This window comes from Mastomys coucha, unplaced genomic scaffold (assembly GCF_008632895.1).
Source record: "Mastomys coucha isolate ucsf_1 unplaced genomic scaffold, UCSF_Mcou_1 pScaffold12, whole genome shotgun sequence".
Classification (NCBI taxonomy): domain Eukaryota; kingdom Metazoa; phylum Chordata; class Mammalia; order Rodentia; family Muridae; genus Mastomys; species Mastomys coucha.
Window position 1 is genome coordinate 94929565 of NW_022196894.1, and position 19493 is coordinate 94949057.

Sequence of the window (19493 nt, forward strand, 5' to 3'; positions counted from 1 at the left end):
ATTGGCTAAGGGCTCACTAACAGGCATACATTGGGTTGCTGATTACCTATCCTTCATCCATTTTACAGCAGGTGATGGGTCTCCAACAGCTTTACAAGGCAAGACAATATCCTTCATCCATGGAGTAGTCACTGTTCCACTGAATGTGAGGATCCGTGCAGGAGCTACAACAACAAAGAGAAGACTTTACACAGAGACAAGGTGACCTCCCCAACAGAGCAGCCCCCCAGAGCCAATCAACACTGCAGCTGTCAACACTGTTTTCCAGCATCTGCCTTATAAGAGATTTGCCTTGTAAGGACATGCTCATGGCTGAAAGTCCCTACCACAGCCTCTTTTTCTTCTACTAACCAAATGTGAGCAGTATATTAAACACTCGGCATTCCATAAGCCAGGCAACTCCAAGTTGTGTTTATTTTTCAGAGCATTTTATGAAGCGATTTGTCTCGGCCCCCAAATTGCGCATTAAAATATACTTTTAATATCTGAGAGAATAGGCAACATAAAACATAAAAGTCCAATGGCCAGAAGAAGTAAATCTGGAAGAAGGCTATTTAGCGCCTGTATGATACTTGGCCTGATTCCCCACACAGTGTGATCTTTACATATATATTAAGGAAAGGAGACAGTTTTGTGCCCATTTGGCTTAGGGCAGTGTTTCATCCAATACCACTACCATCAGTGATTATCAGGGCTAGTAGATACCAGGCCATAGTTCTTCCAAGGAAAACAATTCCCTCCTACATGAGCCATCTACCAGGTACCACTTCCTAGTGCACAAACCCCAAGGCAGAGGCTGCTCTTCTTTATTTGAGCCAGAAGGCTTGCACATGCAATGGAGGCTAGGGATACAGAAAGAAAAGGAGGAGCTCAGCCTGGCTAGATCCAGGCATAGAGATCACGAGGAGGGACCCTCTATCCAACTCTGGATCCACACAAAGGGGACCAGAGCTGCTGGGACCCCTGTATGGTTCAGAGCTTGGGAGTTTATATTGGCAAAAGGAGAGGGCGTGGAAGCCCTGCTGTTACTCTGCCTAGCTGCCAAGATTTAGGAAGATTTGATTTCCATAGTCAACCCCCACTGAGCTAAGTATCTCAGGTGTAGTGCTTTATGTATAATGGGCATTTAAATAATTACTTGTTTGTTTAGTAGGATCAAGTTTGTACCAGGAATCAAGTGCAGGGTCTCTAGCATACTAGGCTTCACCACTGGACAGCATGCTGTCACTCCTGTCATATATGAAATACCACAATACAATCTCTCCTGATAGGTGCCATCCTATGGAAAGAGCCTCCTTTCAGCTGAGCCCTGTCTGACTGGGTAGTATCATTGCTACTCCACTCTGGCTGTCAGAGACAGGAGTTGCCTGCAGGAATTCTGCCCATCCCACATGTTTGGTTGTAGTTCCTCATTTATCCCACAGGACAGACTTTATAGACCATGTTCTCTGTGGACTCCACTGTTCTCTCAGTATTAGGAGGTACGTGGATCATGGTTAAAGAAAGAGTCTAATACACAAGAACCCCTCCAGCTGTGTGGGCATCATGGCTGAAGAGTACAGTACACAAGAGCTCTCCCAATTTACTTTTTAAATGGATGCTTTACCTTCCCGTATTTGAATCTATAGCATTTTCTTCCTTCCTCGCCATTTTAAGCTGCCTGTTTCTCAACTACCAAGTCAACAAGCCCATTACCAAGCACTTGTGGAGGTAAAAGTCAGAAGCTTTAAATGTCTTTTTTGGGGGGCTCCTCAGAAATGGTAATGGAACTATATTACCAATCCAGAGTCAAGAGGCGCTGGCTGTAGAACTGGAATTGTGATTCATGGGAGCAGGCTCACTGCAAAGGCTCATCTATTTGGACTCTGAAAATCGACAGCAGTCGCCAGTCGCCAGTAAGAACACCATGGCTGTGCCTACTTTTGAAGGACTTATCTGTTATCACAATGGGGCAAGGCAACAGAGTAACACACAGGGATTTGTTGTTACTTGCTGACTCAAGTCTCACTGCTACTTAAGGTTTTGTGTGTGTGTGTGTGTGGCATTCTACAAATGAACCATGAGATGATTTGTATGAAAAAAGTCCCTCACAGACTCATGATTCGAATGTTTGCTCCCCAGTTGGAGGTGCTGTTTGGGGAAATTTATCAGACCCTTGGGAGATGGGGCCTTACTGGAGGAAAGACACTACTGGGGTGGGTTTGGGGGGTTCATAGCCTCGCCCCACTTTCAGTTCAGTCCTTCTGTTTCATGTTTGTGGTTTGAGATGGGATCTCCTAGCTTTCTGCTCTGGCTGTATACTGTGATGCATCTCCACCCTTATAGTCTCTCTGTCTCTCTCTGCCTCTCTCTCTCCTCTCCTCTCCTCTCCTCCTCCTTCTCCTCCTCCTCTTCCTTCCCCCCCCCCACTGTAAGTCAAAATAAACTCTTCCACAAGCTCGTTGGGTTTTATCATAGCAACGAAAACTAGCTACTTCAACAACTAATGATTTTCTTACATTTGTACCATTTTAAATCCCATATACTGTGAATCAGGTATGCAACTATTAATAACCTGATTTTTAATGAACCTGATTTGGATTGAAGAAGAGCTAACTTGGAAAAAAATGGCAGGTAGAGACTTTCACTGATTCTTCCAAGCATGTTTAGCATGTTCAGCCCTTAGTACTGCATTCACTGCTAGGTTTTACCAACCTCTTTCGCAGTTGGTAAAAAGAGCCTGGCCTGACCAGCTGACTTGTGATGCCCACAAGCTCCCTTTCAGATAGAGTAGGGGCCTAACAACTATTGAGCTGTGGTTGGCCATAGGCCCTTCCACTGAGGCTCACGTGGCTTGTGTACCTTTAGCTAGTGGCTCCACGGTGATGATCTCACTGCTGTTGCCTCTTCCGGCGGAAGTCACTGCCACCACCCAGACGCTATACTGCCGATTCCGACTCAGGTTAGGGATTCTGTAGGAAAATGAGTCAGGGGAGGCTTCGAACTCACTGATGACCTATGAGAAGAGAGAAGCATTTCATCACTCACAGAAGCAAGTGGCACTATGGGTTCTTAAATGAGTGTTTACTAACATATTGCCGATCATACCAGATGAAGCCTGCATCACCAGGGCTGGATTTTTAGTGTGAACTGTAATTGGTAAAATTTTGGTGGTCCACAGCCTATGTCACTCTCCAACACCTTTGATGACCACCCACTCCAGGAGCAATAAGACCCTTTATTGTTGGTCTTCAAAGAACACAGAACACAATAAGACAGTGCTCATTGGTTAATGGACTGCGGTGATCTCTCAGAGACAGCCGCCAGCAAAGCTGACTGCACCTGCAGGGGTGTTTAATTTTGAAAGGGGTTGGGCGGGGGGAACCTGTCAGCCTCAGAGAGCTGAAAGGACAGAATGGAGGACTGGAAGTGAAAAAGCTTCACACAGGGGATTTCCTGAGATCTGAGGAGGTTCTATGTGGGTACTGTTCAGTGAGCAGATCTGCACATACATGGAAGGAGAAACTCCCCAGGGCAGGGCAGGAGAGGAGCCGCCTGAAAGGCACTAGGCACTAAGGTCAGAACTCAGTACTCATAAGGACTGAGAACGGTGCCTGCTCCCAACACTAGACATTAAGGCCATGAGCACTGGGTTAGGACACAGGCTCTTACCTAGGAGGCGAACAAAATATAGCTTAGGATTCAACAGTAGTCTAGGCAGGCCTAATAGGCCACAAAATGAGGAACTGGGAAGGTGAAACAAGTACTAGGTAACACCACATCTCAGAGCAAAAATAAGGAATATTTATAGGGCTTAGAATATCTACCACTCAAACAAAGCAGTGCCCCCAGTGACATCCAATAGAAACTTGGTGTATTTGAACAACATAAGCATTGTTATATAGATGAGTGAATGAATAAAATGTGTTACGCACTATCTATGCAGTCCACTCAGCTGCAGAGAAGAATGGAGGACTGCTAAAGGCTACACTGTTAAGTGGGTTTTGAAAACATATTGCTAAGTGAAAGAAGCCTACTATAGGTTATCACTTGATGGTCTTTTCATTGAATGTCCGGGATAGACAATGCATAGCCGGCAAGTAGACGAGTTGTCGAGCAAAGAAAACAAACAGGTGATGATCTTCCTGTTAGGGTGACACAGTCATTCTCAAGTTAGGAAAAGATAAGGGTCACAGGATGTAGTGAACACATCAAATCCATGGAACTCCCCATTTTGAAAACATCAGATCTGTGCTGTGTAAATGACCTCCTGATAAAGCCACTATAAAAATACTTGTAGGAATTCCAGAATAGAGAAGTCATGAGTCACGGAAAAAATAATTTTATACACACACACACACACACACACACACACACACGCATGCACGCGCGCGCACACACACACACACACACACACACACACAAAGTGACCCATAATCAATGGGGATTGGTTTTATAATTATCTTACAGCTATGTTACAGTTTCACAGATAAAAGAGCTTAAATTGAGAGGTAAAGGTCATAAAAGTGTTTGTTAAACGCAAAAGAAATAGTACCCCTTCCACACACATATAGGCAGCACAACCTGAACTTGAGCAGGCCATCAAAGAAAAGGAAGACATGAAGTTGGGAGGGGATGCGGGGGAATCTGGGGAGAACTGAAGGGGGCAGCAGGGCAAACACATTTATTTCACTGTGTGACTTTATCAAAAAGTAAAGAAAAATCACACAACCCACAGAAGACTAGATGGTTAGCAGATAGACTGTTTTAGGAAAACCTGTAGTACGTATTACATCATCATAATAGGTTAAACACAGCAGCAAAGTCAAGACTATAAAATAACAGCACACACCAGCTACAGGGGACTGTCAGTCAGGGCACTGGGTCTGTGTGCTAGTAAAGGGAGGGGAGGAGCTGTGCAGAGGAAACGTGAAGAAACTCTGAAAATGGTCCAAGCTTGACACCCAGAGCCCCAAGAATCTCAATGAACTTCAGCCAGAAAAATAAAGGGATATAAAGAAGAGCAAGGCAAATGGATCATAGTCCAAGCACTCGGGACCGCAACAGAAGAAACAATCGTAAAGACGCCCAGGGCCTTTGTGGACTAACAAAGAGGCTGACCACAGATATCATTTCAAAACCAATCCAAGTAAGAGGAAAGTAGGACTAACCAAAGGGAAAAACAACCAAACTGTACATTCAACATTTTCCAAAATTAAAAGTAAAACCTTTTCAGATATTTAAAAGACTAGGCGGTGCTCCAACAGACACTGACTAGGGTCCTGCATAGAGAAGAAAAAGTGGTCCTGTTCGCACAAAGGTGGAGCCCTCAGATGCCTGGCACACACTCGTCTGCACAAGTACACTTGTCTGCTCTACACTGCCTGCCCCTCACCCTACTTCAAACCCCATGTCCTGACTCCCAGGTGAGGTTGATTTTCAGATTGATTCTTGACAAATTTATGACCGAACTCAGAGGCCCAGTGGAAGTGTTTGCCCTGTGTAATGTTTCGAGATGAAGGTGCTGCCAAGTTAATTTTCCAGCTTCATGATGTTCAAAGGAACCAAATGAGATGCTTATTTAGAAAATATGGGCTGGAGAGATGGTTCAGTGGTTAAGAGCACTGACTGCTGTTCCAGAGGTCCTGAGTTCAATTCCCAGCAACTACACGGTGGTTCACAACCATCTGCAATGGGTTCTAACACCCTCTTCTGGGGTGTCTGATGAGAGCAATGGTGTACTCACATACATAAAATAAATAAATCTTTAAAAAAAAAAAAAAAGAAAATATGTTTTCATTATTTAAATTTCATTAAAGGATCACTGATAGTTAAAAATAACAGTTTGGCATGGGTTTGTAACACACAACAGTGGCTCAGCAGTGGAGAGTGGCAAAGGCAAGCCATGGGAGTAGCCGGGGAAATTTCTTTACTATAGGTAAAGATGGCCAACATCCCCTGAAAGCTGTGTGAGGCCCATCATAAAGAAACCACTGACGTTTCAGCCTGAGGAGGGAAACAAAGCCAATGAGCCCATGCAAAAAATTAAACTAGAACCACAAAAACGTTTAAGTTGTTCAAAGGAGGCAAGAACAGAGCAAGAAGAATAGGGAGCCCGAGTAGACATTTAAAACCAAGTAGCACCAATTCCACATTTAACCTAATCACAGCAATAATCATATTAAGCAAATGAAGTTGAGCCCCTGAATTAAAGACAAAGTTGCTCCACCTGATAAGAAAGCAACAGCCAACCAAAGAGTAAAAAAGAACTATTCTATAGTAACATCACTAAAATTAATATCACACAAAATAGATTCACAAATAAAACATTTTAGGAATGATAGGTTAAAGAAGCCAATTTGACACTGGCAATGAGGTCAGCTCACCAAGAGGGTAGAACAGTCCTGAACCCACATGCACTAATACCAATGTGTTGAATACATAAAGCCAGGTCAGCTCTCCAAGAGGTTAGAACAATCCTGAACCCTTATGTACTAATAACAAGGCATTAAATACATAAAGCCAAATTGAAGGAACTTCAGAGTTGTAGACCAAGACAACTCACTGTTGTTCTGTGAGAAGCCACAAGAGGAAGGTGCGGCTGGGACTAGGGCACACAGAGGTCATAGCACCAGACTAGGATAGGAAAAGACTTAAGCTTCTCACTTCCAAACTCTGTTCTGCTTCCTCACTCTTCGTGCAGTCAGTTATGAACAACCAACTCTGGATGGGCTCTCTCACCCCTGCTCAATGCTGCAATCACCTGAAGGGGCTGAGTTGGCCATGAAGGGGGGACATTAGCACCCAGTTTAATGGCATCTCTTTATTGTCCACCCAATCCCATCATTCCCCAGTGGAAAGCATCAGAGGCTTGTTCCGAGTCAGATATTTAGCTTGCAGGTAAATTGTTCTGGACTGACAACTGGACATGATTGGGCCCCTGCAGGGATTTCTCGGAGGTTGTTTTGCACCCCTTAGTGCACACTTGGGTGGACACATTGGCATTTCACTGTCCCCATCCCTCACAAAGCATTCATGCCTAGACTTCAGAAGTTTGGAGGGAATTTGGCTCTTCCCTTTGTAAATCACAATCTGAGGAGGAAATCCAATCCTGAGACCATATGAGAGTACACTATGTGAAATCCCAAAGGCTTGCTGTTGCCAACTTAGCGTGTTAAGGCTTAGGGATGTGGATATCATAACAATGCCTTTATTGAACATTTAACAAGGCATTATACACACACAAAGATTTTCTGTAGCGAACGCACAGCTTTTAGTTACAACTTAGTCCACATTCTGTCTACAAGGGGTAATTAATCTTTACTTCCAAAATACACATTTTATTTATGTTTTGCCCACAGCAGGGAACATGGCTAAATCAGAAATATAAAAAAAATTTATTTCTTATGCAGCTCTGCTTGCTTTACCATTTACACAGAAGATTAACCAAGAACCAAAGGGGGAGAAAGGAAAACATGTTTCTCTGCACAGAAAGCCCGTCTAATTGGCAAGGCATTTCTCTAGGAATCAACTGGAAAATAAAGAGTTTAGATAGTCAGTATTTCCTAGTGGTCCTTGGGAAAGCTGTTTACATTGTATCTACACCCTTTGACCACTGAATATTTTCTTGATGTCTACAATAACTAGGCACACTTTGGGGGGTGGTGTGTAGGAGGCAAGCCAATCTAGCTATTTATACAATTGAAGAATCAATTAATTTACCTTGGGTCTATAACTAAATATGTGATTAATATGTCTTAAAATCTGAGCAATAGCCAGAAAGAAAGAGAATGCTTCTAAAGATGCGGCCTACTGAGAGGTGACAGTGGCCACTTCCTGGCTCTGGTGAGGCCACTTCCTGACTCTGGTGAGGCTACTTGATGGCTCTGGTGACAGAGGCCACTTTCTGGTTCCTGGGCTCTAGAAGACAGAGTCAGTATCGGGGATGTCCTGTTGAGAGATGATTGTGTGCATCTCTATCTATAGGGAGGAAACTGTGAGCTCCAAGGAAATCCTGTGAACTTGGAGTCTGAAGGATGTAGAGCTTAGAGAGCTACACCTGAAATGTGAAGGCTAGCCATGAGGGCAGGGGCTAGACCTGCTTGCCACAGGGGAGGGAAGTGTTTCAGAGCCTCTACCACTTCCAGAGTGAGGATGGGTACTGATACCTATTCATGGGCCCTAGACAGCCATGAAATGGACTTCTGGGAGAGGGGCCTGTAGGTGAGACACACCCAACAAAGGGGTACCCCAGAAATGATGTCATGCTAGTTTCTAGCTAGTTATGGATAGTGGATACAATCAGGGCTAGTCCTTTAGAAGAAGAGGTAATAGTTAAGAAAGGAAGGAAGGAAAATGTAAAAATAATCAGAAGCCAATTCAGTGAAGAGCTTGTCCAGAAGTGTCAGTCCGAAGAGGTATGCTGCATCTTGATTCCCGAGGGAACACGTTCCACAGTATTTTAATATGTGTTATAATAGAAGTGGCTGAGTTTACACTTCATTTTTCTTTCTATCAGATATCATATTTGCAACAGTCCAGTATCACCCAAGGCAGCTTGCTGCTGTTCACACACATTTCTATTACATGACTGACCCTTCTGAATACCGGGGGATGTCCAACGGGAGAAGGTGGATTTTACATCTAGATTTCCCCCAACACTTCAGTAGTAGATACATCGAAGACTTTGAAATGTAGAAGAGGGTGGAGGGGTAGAAAGGAAATCAGGGCTTCCCTCTGAAGCATGACAGGATAGAAGGGCAGAGCAGGGGTGGGGGCAGGACTTATTACATAGTATCTCAGGGGTTAATGATGTCAAAAGAAGTGTGTGTTTAAGTGGCAGAGGTACTTTAAATATTTAATTAACGGTGATCAGAACTAAAGAGATGGCTCAGTGGTTAGGAGCGCTGGCAGCTTTTCTAGAGAATTACTCAATTCCTAGCCCTCACACTGCAGCTCACAACTACCTGTAGCTCTAGTCCCAGGGGATCAGATGCCCTCTGATGGCCTCCACAGGCACCAGGCACACTCGTGCTGCAAATACATACATGCAGATAGAACACCTGTGCACATAAAGACGGAATAATCATTTAAGGATCCAGGTTGGTACACATGTGAACTCTTGGAGCAGCTGTGGTTACTTGCAGAAGACCAGCGCCTGATCAAGCCAGTTAAGAGTTCCAGCACAGATGGAGGAGGGGCTCATGAGCCCCCCATCCCTAGCTGAGAAGCTATTGGTACTTGATAGCTGCGGGGGAGGAAGTGCGACTACGGGTAGATTTCCATGTCCCAGTGGATGGTCCCCACACTCATGAACATATGTGGGGCAAAAATTTAGCTCAGTGGGTTTAAATAATAAAAAGAAATACAAAAAAGAGGGAGTATACAAAGTTCAGAGGGAGATGTATTGTGGGTATTAGAAGGGAGGAGTGAAACTGGAGATGATCAAGATACTTTGTATCCATCATGAACATCTTAAAGAATGTAACAAGATTTAAAAGACCTTCAAGCATCTAAACATTTTTCTTCCCATAGATTTTACCTATTGAGTTTTTAAATCTGAGTTAGCGCAAGATTGAAGAGTCTAGGTTTTATTATATGCCTGAAGAGTGACTTGATTTTGAGCAGGATGCTGCTGTCATTGGGTACCATGGCTAGAAGATCAGTCCAAGCTTCCCCGAGTGATGTATCATGGCTGCCACAGAACTCATTGGTTCTCAGAGGGAAAGGGTCTACCTCTGCTGTGCCCAACAGGATGATACAGGGGAGACTTTGGGAGTCGGGCTGCTAATGGCTTTGCATCTGTCATTTTGTTGGCTGTCTCAGGAAAAGGCTGCCTCCTTTTCACTTAAAAAGCTCGAACATCTTGACCATACCAGAGTCCAGAATTAATCTGTCCTTGTCACCAGATTGCTTCTTGGATGATGTGAAGTAGGTACTTAGATCTTGGCCCATCAGAGGAGATGGAGGAAGAACAAGAGTCTGCTCTAGGTGAATCCATGTGACAGGGACAGCCCATGATGTTCTCCCAGGGGAGGCTGGTATTCTGTCTGAGGATTCACACTTTAAATTCTCTTCATTCAAATGGTATGGTTATATTTAGCACTGTGAGAGTCCATGAGGGTACATGCAAACACCTGTAAGCTGGGGTGTGGGGGTCCACTGGTCTTTTGCTTGCTTATTTTGATTTCTGTTTGAGGAGGATGTCAAAAATTATAGGACATCAGAGGGCAGCTATATAAGTTTTCTGGGTCCCATAAGGTTGTGGGATTAGTATATGAAGAAGCCAGTTGGCAGCAAGGAAGACTAGGAACCTTCACTGAGGCAGTCAGGTAACAGTATGTGTGTGGGAAAACCAGGGCTGTGCAAATGTGTAAGAAAGCACACTATAAAAATAGCTTGTAAGCCGGGCGGTGGTAGCACAAGCCTTTAATCCCAGCACTTGGGAGACAGAAGCAGGTGGATCTCTGAGTTCAAGGCCAGCCTGTTCTACAAAGTGAGTTCCAGAACAGCCAGGGCTATACTGAGAAACCCTGTCTCGAAAACAAACCAAACCAAACCAATAAACAAACACAAAAACCAAAAATAGCCTGTAAAGGTAAGGTGAGGCCAATTATCTTCCAACCTTTCTGCCATCTCTGGACCCTACCTCTCCCTTGGAAATGCACTTTTAATTTTTTTTAAAGATTTATTTATTTATTTTACATGTATGAGCACCCTGTAGCTGTCTTCAGACACACTAGAAGTAGGGCATCGGATTCTATTACAGATAGTCATGAGCCACCAAGTGATTGCTAGACACTGAACTCAGGACCTCTGGAAGAGCAGCCAGTGCTCTTAACCACTGAGCCATCTCTCCAGCCCCTACACTTTCCATTCTTATTTATATTTTTAATAAAACTGAATCTCTTCCTACACTCCTTATACCCCCATTCAGTTCCTTTAGCTGGGACACAGAGTCTGGAAGTCCTAGTGGGTCATGTGGTGTAAGGAACAGATGGCGACTGCCCATATTCAATATGAGGTGCGCTCAGAGTTCATCTGAGTTACAGATGAGTAGGAGGCCCACACCTCTCTCTCTTAGCCATGAGCTGCACCTGTTTGCCTCAGAAGCAGTCACTTAGTATGTGACTGAGGCCATAATCAAAAAAGGGGGAGCATCTCCAGCCCCAAATTATTCATTAGGTAAGATTCAGTGTCCTAAACCAATGAGATGGCCAATTGAGAAGGGGTAAGTCTCAGCCTACAGGAGGAGAGGGCTTTAGAAATTCTGTCCAGGGTGCCAAGCAAGACTCCACTGGTGGAAACTGATTCTCCTTTTGCTAGTGGCTGTTGGTCCCAGACAGCTTCTCCCTTAGGGGTGGGGGTGCTGTGCCTACCTCTTCCTCTCAGCACTGGGACCCTGTCTGGCTTGAGTCTGTGTGGGCTTTCGCTTGCTTATTTTGAGTTCTGTTTGGGGAGCATGTTGCATGTGTTCTGCATTTTGTTTTCTTTGTTTTGAGAGAGAGAGAGAGAGAGAGAGAGGGAGAGAGAGGGAGAGGGAGAAAGAGGGAGAGAACAAAGTTGGGTGGGTAGGGAGGTGGATAGGATTTGGGAAGAATTTGGGGAGGGAAAAAATGATCAAAATGTAGTGTATTAATTTTTTTTTCAAAAAGAAAGGTTAACAAAATAAAATTAATCATTGTCTTGCCCCTAATCGGCCTGTGGGGCATTTTTGTCTTTTCTCCATGTCAGAGTCCCTTTCTGCAGAATAGTGTATTAAAAACTGCTTGGTTCGTCTCTTGAATTTGTTGTCTTGTTTCTCATAGGCTTCGCTTGCTTCTGATTTCCATAGGTAACTGCAGGCAGCCTCCCAGCTTTGAGAGGGAGCCAGTGCCCAGTTCTGTGTGCTGGCGAGGATAGCCAACTTGTCATCGCTCAGTTTGGGCTCATGATCATTTACTGAGTTTATCTAGCTTGTAGGTTCTAGGTTAAGACCATGATGCAGCACACAGAGGGTTAATTAAGAAGGAGGCATGACAGGGTTCTGAGAACATCTTGCAGGAATCCAGAAATAAGGACATCCAGAGTTCCCCTTTGACACTCTCCCTGTCATAACCAAGGACGTGACTTACTATTCAACAAGACATCTGGGGGTGGAGGGATGGCAGTTCCTTGTGCTTGTTTTAAATATATATTTATAGCAAAGTTTTACAGGACTTTTGACATGCTCACCCTCCCAATTTTGTCCAGCCTAGAAAATGCAGCCATTGGGATAAATCCATAAATTGTGTGACGTTCAAGCAACTGCTGATATCTCAACCATTCCAGCTTTCTGCATTCGGGCCTCCTGACTGGAGTTGTGGATCTCTGTAGAACTAGGCTGTCTATTCCCTGAAAGACGGTAGAGTTGCCAGAAGGATTTTGCCTTACAGTACATCAGTGTCAGTCGTAGGAATGGCCTGTTACCTGCTTTCATCCACAGTTACCTCTGGGTGTGGATATCACTGCTTCCCTTTTATATGTAGGATACTTTTTTTTTTACAGGTAATTAACATAAACTAAGCTTCATTGAAGGGCATTAAAAATTTTTTGATAGTTCCTGTAATCACATATTTTATGGAACAATTGCTGAATTCATTCTCAAATCTCGTCTATTCTTTAGCTTACTGGATGTTACGAAAATCTCTATTCTTCCATCTGGGTCCTTCAGTAGCATTAGTTTATTCTTCTATGGCTTTTCCCTCTGTTCCACCATGGGCTCTGGTCTTGCCAGTACTTGGAGCCAAGGTTACCAAGGAGGGCAGCTTCACCTCACCCCTTTCTCTAGGCACTCTTCCCAATCCTCAGCCTTTTGTGGGGTCAACACCTGCCGACTAGTGGCTAGAGTGGATCAAGGAAATGCCTGTTGTATTAGGTGAGTTTAAAGATGACCTAGAAATGATCAGAATTTGAAAGGAAATGCTGTGTGTGGAATAGATGATGTGTCACAATTTTCTCAGACTGAATTATTTGCCCTGTCTGTTGGATGTAAAAATTATCCCACTTAAAAACATTTCAATTAAGTTTGTAATGTAAAAACCAATTCTGTCAAAGAAATAGGGTGCTTTAAAAGGCATAACATCTGATAATTAACTCCTGGTTTCTAAAGTCTATAGAAAGCTTGGATTTCATGGGTCTACAGCAGTGATTTAAAAAAGAAAGAAAAGCTTCCGCTAAAGCAAAATACCAAAGCCAGGAGCTTCTTTAATGGAGGAGCAGTGAATAACACCCCATAGCATGAAGGTCTTCCAGTTTAGAGGCAGAGAAAGGGCCTGTGTTCCAATCAAGATAGGAAGTTAGGTGGGTCAATTTGAGATTTAAAAAAGAAATCCTACATATAATTAATTTTGATACAATCAGCATCTTATTTTACCGGCTTTCATCTCCGGAAGATAACAATCAGCACAAAAAAGCTTCAGAAGCCAGAGGCTGCAGAGGCCACGGAGGCTGAGGAGGCCACGTTAGCAGTGGTGGTAACACTAACATTACAGGCAGGTGTGTTACCCTGGCCCATTTCTGTGCCCCTCTGTGTCTTCCTGAGATTACTGGAGCTACGGAGCCATACATATAACTGTTGGTAGCTTTCTACAGAGCCTTTCAAATACAACACATTTCACTTGTTAGATTTTCAAATGTTAAAAAAAGAATGGCTGTTATACTTGGCAGTGAATTAAACTTAATATCCAGAAAGAACATGAAAAAGACTGCCTAGAATCAAGGTCATTGTCCCCTTAGAGTCGACATGACAGCTTCTTCCTTCCTAAGTTCTTTCTCATCTTATGCCCTCCTTTACTCTCCTGTCTCCACTGTCATAGCACCTGCCACCCTAATTACCTATCTGTCAAAGGTGTACTATTAGTTTCATTTATGGCTGTCACCCATTCAGTGACTTCTGCACAAAGAACAAGCTCAACGTCGTGCAGCTTCTCCCAGAAGAGAAGGAATTCAGTGATGATTATTCTTAGTAATAGAATAATGACCACAGTCTAGGCATAATATACAACACTGAAAAGGCTTAATATGGATTTCCATTACTCTTAATTTAACCACACTATGGTGGTGGCCATAGTGTGATGATGGTGAGCAGACAGAACATGTCTAGTGCATGAAGCTATGACCATGCTAGACCTGTTTGTCCATACACGGTTGCCTTGACCCACAGAATGACAACCAGTGAGAGAGTCCTGCCATGGGCCATGGGCTCAGGGGACAGTGATGCCAATGTAGGTTACCATTTGATTTCTGCTGTTGCAAATAGACCTCAGGCCTGACTGGCTCATAATAGTGCCATTGGCACAGAAGGAGGCACACCACAGGCCTCTTCACCTAAAACTTGTTTAAAAATTAAATTGATTTTTAAAGGGCATTCTAGCCCATGGGCAATAAAGGAAGCTGTAGGAAATGAATGTTCAGGTTAAAATATATATGGCCTTCTAGGCTGAGTAAAAGCCACATTGAAGAAATAAAGTTGGAAGTTGGAAGCCTATCTCATGGGCTGGACAAGCCACCTCACGATCTTGGGCTTCAGAAGAGTTTTCCTAGGCTTGCTTCTCCACAGACACCATTGGCACACACACTTCGTTCTTGATTCTTAAATCATAAGATTGGGTTTGGGATTCCCACAGCTAAGGTAATCCCTACCCGGCTGACTCAGCATTCTGACCTATCATGGCAAATGGATGTTTCAACAATATCTAGTGGCACCAAGAACCTCTGATGACCATCTTAAAACTGCAAAATAGGATCCGTAGAAGGATCACATGGTAATTGGCTATATTTGGGGGAAGAAAAGATCTATTTGTTTGTTTGCTCATTTTTTTTTGAGACTAGATATCATTATGTAGTCCTGGCTGGCATGGAACTGGCCATGTAGATCAGACTGGCTTTGAACTCACAGAGATCTGCCTGCTTCTACCTGCCCTTGCCTCCTATGTGCTCTCACAATGCTTGGCAAGAAGTCCATTTCTGAAGGATGAGCTTTTTAGTTAAAACACATGGCCTAGGGATAAAGCTCTGTGTGTCAAATTCTTGATGCACAAGCATGAGAACCCACATAAGGCTTGCACATGTAGTATCTACAATCCCAACACTGGGAGACCTTAGAAGTAGATATCAGGAGCTCACTGGCCAGCCACTTTAATAATCTAATAAGGGAGTCTAAAGTCACTAATCATCTAGTAAGGGAGCTCCGGGTTCACTGGGAGACCCTGTCTCACAAAGAAAGAATAGGTAAGGTAGAGGGAACACTACCCATGGAAACTGACCCATGGCCACAGGCACACACACAAGTGCACACCCATACATGCATGTGCACATACAACACGTGTACACTATAACATGAGAAGTGTACAAAAGACTTAGAATCACATCCATTAGAATTGGATATGTAGTGCAGAGGAATTTGTAAAGAGGCTTCTAGAATACAGTTCTCACGAGTTTTTATAAACCAGAATTGTTTGCTTATGGCCGGTGCACTTATATGTGTCCTTGCTTCTAGGAAACATTTCCAGGTTTCCTACAGCCCTGAGTTCAATAGAAGGATGCCAAAGGTTAGAGCTATGTGTATTCCTCTGAGTACTGAGGGCCCAGCAAATGTCTGGACCCAGAAGAAAGCTCAACAAAGGTCTTGCAAGCTTGGTAAATTTACAGGTGTATAAATGAAGCACAAAGATCTATTCTTTGCCTTACTTGGATGTCAACATAATTTCTACATTTGCTATCTGAAAACAAAGGGATCCAAAGGTAGGTCATTGTGGGAGAACAAAGAAGGAGTGATTCCATGCCAGGCACGAAAAGGCTCGGGCATGTAGCCTTCATCTGTCGGGTGCAGAAAGCATCCAGTGTCTTCAGAATGCTTTCCTGTCTTGGTGAGGAAATGACACTGTTCAGTTTAGCCTCCACTGGATGACTCAAAGTCATGATCTACAAAACTTACATCAGCCAGTTATCTCCTAAGTACCTCAGAGATTAACTGGGACTCCTCTACTTGAGGAGTGGAAGCTGAGCCATGCCCATGTGGAGCTCTGTCCTCCTTTTTTTCTACTGCTGGACAGAGCACCATGGCCAAGGCAACTTAAAAAATGAGGAATTAGCTCAGGCTCCTGTCATCCAGCACTTGCTGGCATCCACAATAGTGTCTGGATTTGATGATTGAATATGGGAAGGATTCCCAGGTGGAGCAGTCTCTAAATTGTCCTTCCTTTAGTCTCTGCTCCATAGTTAGCCTCTACAACTCCTTCCATGGGTATTTTGTTCCCTCTTTTAAGAAGGAACTAAGTATCCTCACTTTGGTCTTCCTTCTTCTTGAGTTTCTTATGGTTTGTGGTTTGTACTTTGTATATTCTGATCTTCTAGGCTAATATCCACTTATCAGAGAATGAAGGAGCTAGAGAAAGGACCCAAGGAGCTAAGGGTTTGCAGCTCCTTAGGAGGAACAACAATATGAACTAACTAGTACCCTCAGAACTCCCAGGGACTAAACCTCCAACCAAAGAGTCCACATGGGGGGGACTCATGGCTCCAGTAGCATGCGTATAGCAGTGGATGGCCTAGTCGGTCATCAATGGGAGGAGAGGACCTTGGTCCAGTGAAGGTTCTATGCCCCAGTGTAGGGGAATGCCAGGGCCAGTAAGCAGGAGGGGGTGGGATGGTGAGCAGGGGGAAGGGGGAGAGAACAGGGGATTGTTTTAGTTATTATTATTATTGTTTTTTTCTTATTTTCTTTTCTTTTTCTTTTTCTTTTCTTTCTTTCTTTCTTTTTTTTTTTTTTTTTTTTTTGAGGGGAATCTGGGAAAGAAGATATTGTAAATAAGAAAACATCTAATAAAAAAATAATGAAGAGTTAGGGTTCAATGTTCATAAGGGTTAGAGTCCATGATCATCATTGTAGGAAGCATGGCAGCAGACAGACAGACAGGCAGGCAGGCAGGCAGACAGGCATGGTGCTAGAGCAGTAGCTGAGAGTTTATATCCTTATCAGCAAGGAGAAAGCTAAGGGGGGACGGTAACTGAGAATGGTTTGGCCTTTTGAAGCCTCAAACCCATCCCCAGAGACACAGCTCCACTAACAAGGTTATACATTTCCCAATTCTTCCCAAGCCATTCCACAAACTAGGGGCTGAGCATTAAAATACAGGAGTCTTCAGGGCCATTCTCATTCAAACCGGCACATGTACTATATAGCACATGGTCAATGCCATAGTACTGTGGGTTTGACACCATCGCTAGTGGAACATTGAGGCTCGTGAGGCTGACTTCTCAGGAAAGACCGGGGACTTCAGGGTGAAGCCAGACAATGCTGGCCAGCTGCACTGTCTCTAGTTTAGAATCAGTTAAGTGAGGGTGGCGGTAGCGAAGCTCTGACACAAGGCACTCACTAGAAGTTACTGGTATAAATATTATTTATTAAAATGTACCTCACTGAAGATAGGGGTCAGGGCCATTATTTACAAAGATTCTGCAGAGAGAGAACTCCCAGCATGCCATGGTGCTTCTTCTGCTTAACATCCCTTTGTGTGTGTGTGTGTGTGTGTGTGCATATGTATTTGTGTGTGTGTATGTAAAGTCTGGGTATACACATGTGCATGTGTATGAATGGCACATGTATTTGTGCAGGCCAGAGGTCAACTTTTGGTGGCGGTCCTCGGGAGCTCTTTTATTTTTGTGAAACAGCCTGTCATGAGGACTCAGTGCTCAGCTTTTACACTAGACTGGTTAGCCCCTGGGATCTTCCTGTCTTTTTCTCTCTGTAACCACCAGTTCTGCGATTACAGATACATATCTCACTTTTCACCTGAGTGCTGAGGATCAAACCTTAGCTCCCCAGTTGCTTTACCAATTCACGTTCTTCCCAGATCCATATCCCTGCTCTTGTCCCTGACTTTCCAGGAAACAGTGTCTTTTATTTTCCACGAAGCTGGCTTGAGGAGACAGCTCCCTGCCTGTGCCCCTGCCCATGGTGCTGGGTTGTCCTTGGCTACACATCACAGAACAGAGCCCTGCCCTGGCACCTTCTGCCATCCCTGGGAGTTCTGTATCCATGCTCTGATAGTGCATCAGATAAGATCCTTCTTAGTAGGTAAGACTATAAGTGATATCTGGCCAGTGATTTCTGGAGAATCATTTAACCCTCCTCATCAGTCTTTCTGGAATCTGTTTCCTCTGCTGTAAGACCTGCCTGGGTGTTTTCTGGAGTAAACAGAGCATAGAGCTGAGTTGATACCAACTCACGATGTCCCTGAGCACGAGAGAGAGAGAGGAAAGGCATTTTCTGGCACAGACTGCTAATGCACAGCCTGGCTGAATGCAGCATACTTCAGCTTCTGCTGAGGCATGAGTCCAGAGCTTGGTTCAGTGTGTGGTGTAGGGTGGTGTTCTATTCCTTCCTGCATTTGTTAAACAGACGAATCGTTGATTTGGTAATTGGCCAATCTGATAAGGAGTGGTAGGCGAGTAATCAAACTGAAGTCTGGATTCTAGTTGGAAGATAAGAGAGTGATTAGACTAATAACGACCCCAGGAAACAGGAATGGTGGGGCAGCAAGGTCGAGCTGGGTCTGCCATATTAAAAGTGGCATACAGGTGCCCTCTTGCTCAGGATGTTAGTGTTTAGGAAATCAGACAAATAGGACTCAGTGCTGTACAAGATGGAACCCATGGCTGGAGATGCCAAGATCCTGTGGCATATAGGTATGTCATATGCCCTAGGGGAGTACCTACGTGCTGCTGTTATTCCGATAAATTAGCATAGTATTATACTGATTCCGAACAACTTATTGTAGAACTTGTAGATTAATGAATCTCTCAACCTTCATCAGAGGAATGTCTTGCAGCAAATGCTGATTAACACAGAGACCCATGAACTGGATGGTGTGGAGAGAATGAGAAACTGCAAAATGTCCGGCCCTAAACTGGATATCTATGCCACACTCAGTCCTCCCAGGGCCCGGATCATCATAGAAAAGAGAGCAGAAAGTCTTTAAAAGCCAGAGGTAGTGGATAATTGTAATGAAACCATGTTTTCTGGACATGACCTGACAATTGCCATGCTGCCCATGGGACGACAGCATGCAACCTAAACCAGACAAAATCCTAGGACAAAGTCCCATCTCCATCTGAGAAGCTAGTGACAATAGGTAGCTTCTGGGAAAAGAGGAGTCAGTTTTTGTTAAAGGTGTGGCCCCTGGTCGGTAGATCACATTCTAAGGGCTGGGCCCACACCCAAGAGTATCTGGAGCACAAACTGAACTCAAATGGATTTTCTTTTTAAAAGAGGACAGGAAGTTGAATAGGTAAGGAAGAAGGAAATAGATCTGGAAGGAGTTGGGTTGGGGAGCAAATATGATTGAAATACATCATACACAATTCTCAAGGAATTAATACAATAATTCTTAAAAAGGTTGTCAGAATTAGATATAAAAATGGGGACTTATAAGAAGGAATGAAATGTCCACCTTTTGGTCTTCCTTCTTCTTGAGTTCCTTGTGGAATGTGGG

At 43.9% G+C, this 19493-nt stretch overlaps 1 protein-coding gene across 2 annotated transcripts in view; it reads right to left on the bottom strand.

The window, feature by feature from the left end:
* Dscam (DS cell adhesion molecule) overlaps positions 1-19493 on the bottom strand; it is a 579765-nt gene that overhangs the window by 68023 nt on the left and 492249 nt on the right. For both annotated transcript variants that reach the window (XM_031364533.1, XM_031364534.1), the window contains exons 21-22: positions 2842-2995; positions 47-164 (exon numbers count right to left, since the gene is read on the bottom strand). In XM_031364533.1, the coding sequence (XP_031220393.1) occupies positions 47-164; positions 2842-2995 (272 nt within the window). The remainder of the gene's footprint in view (positions 1-46; positions 165-2841; positions 2996-19493) is intronic.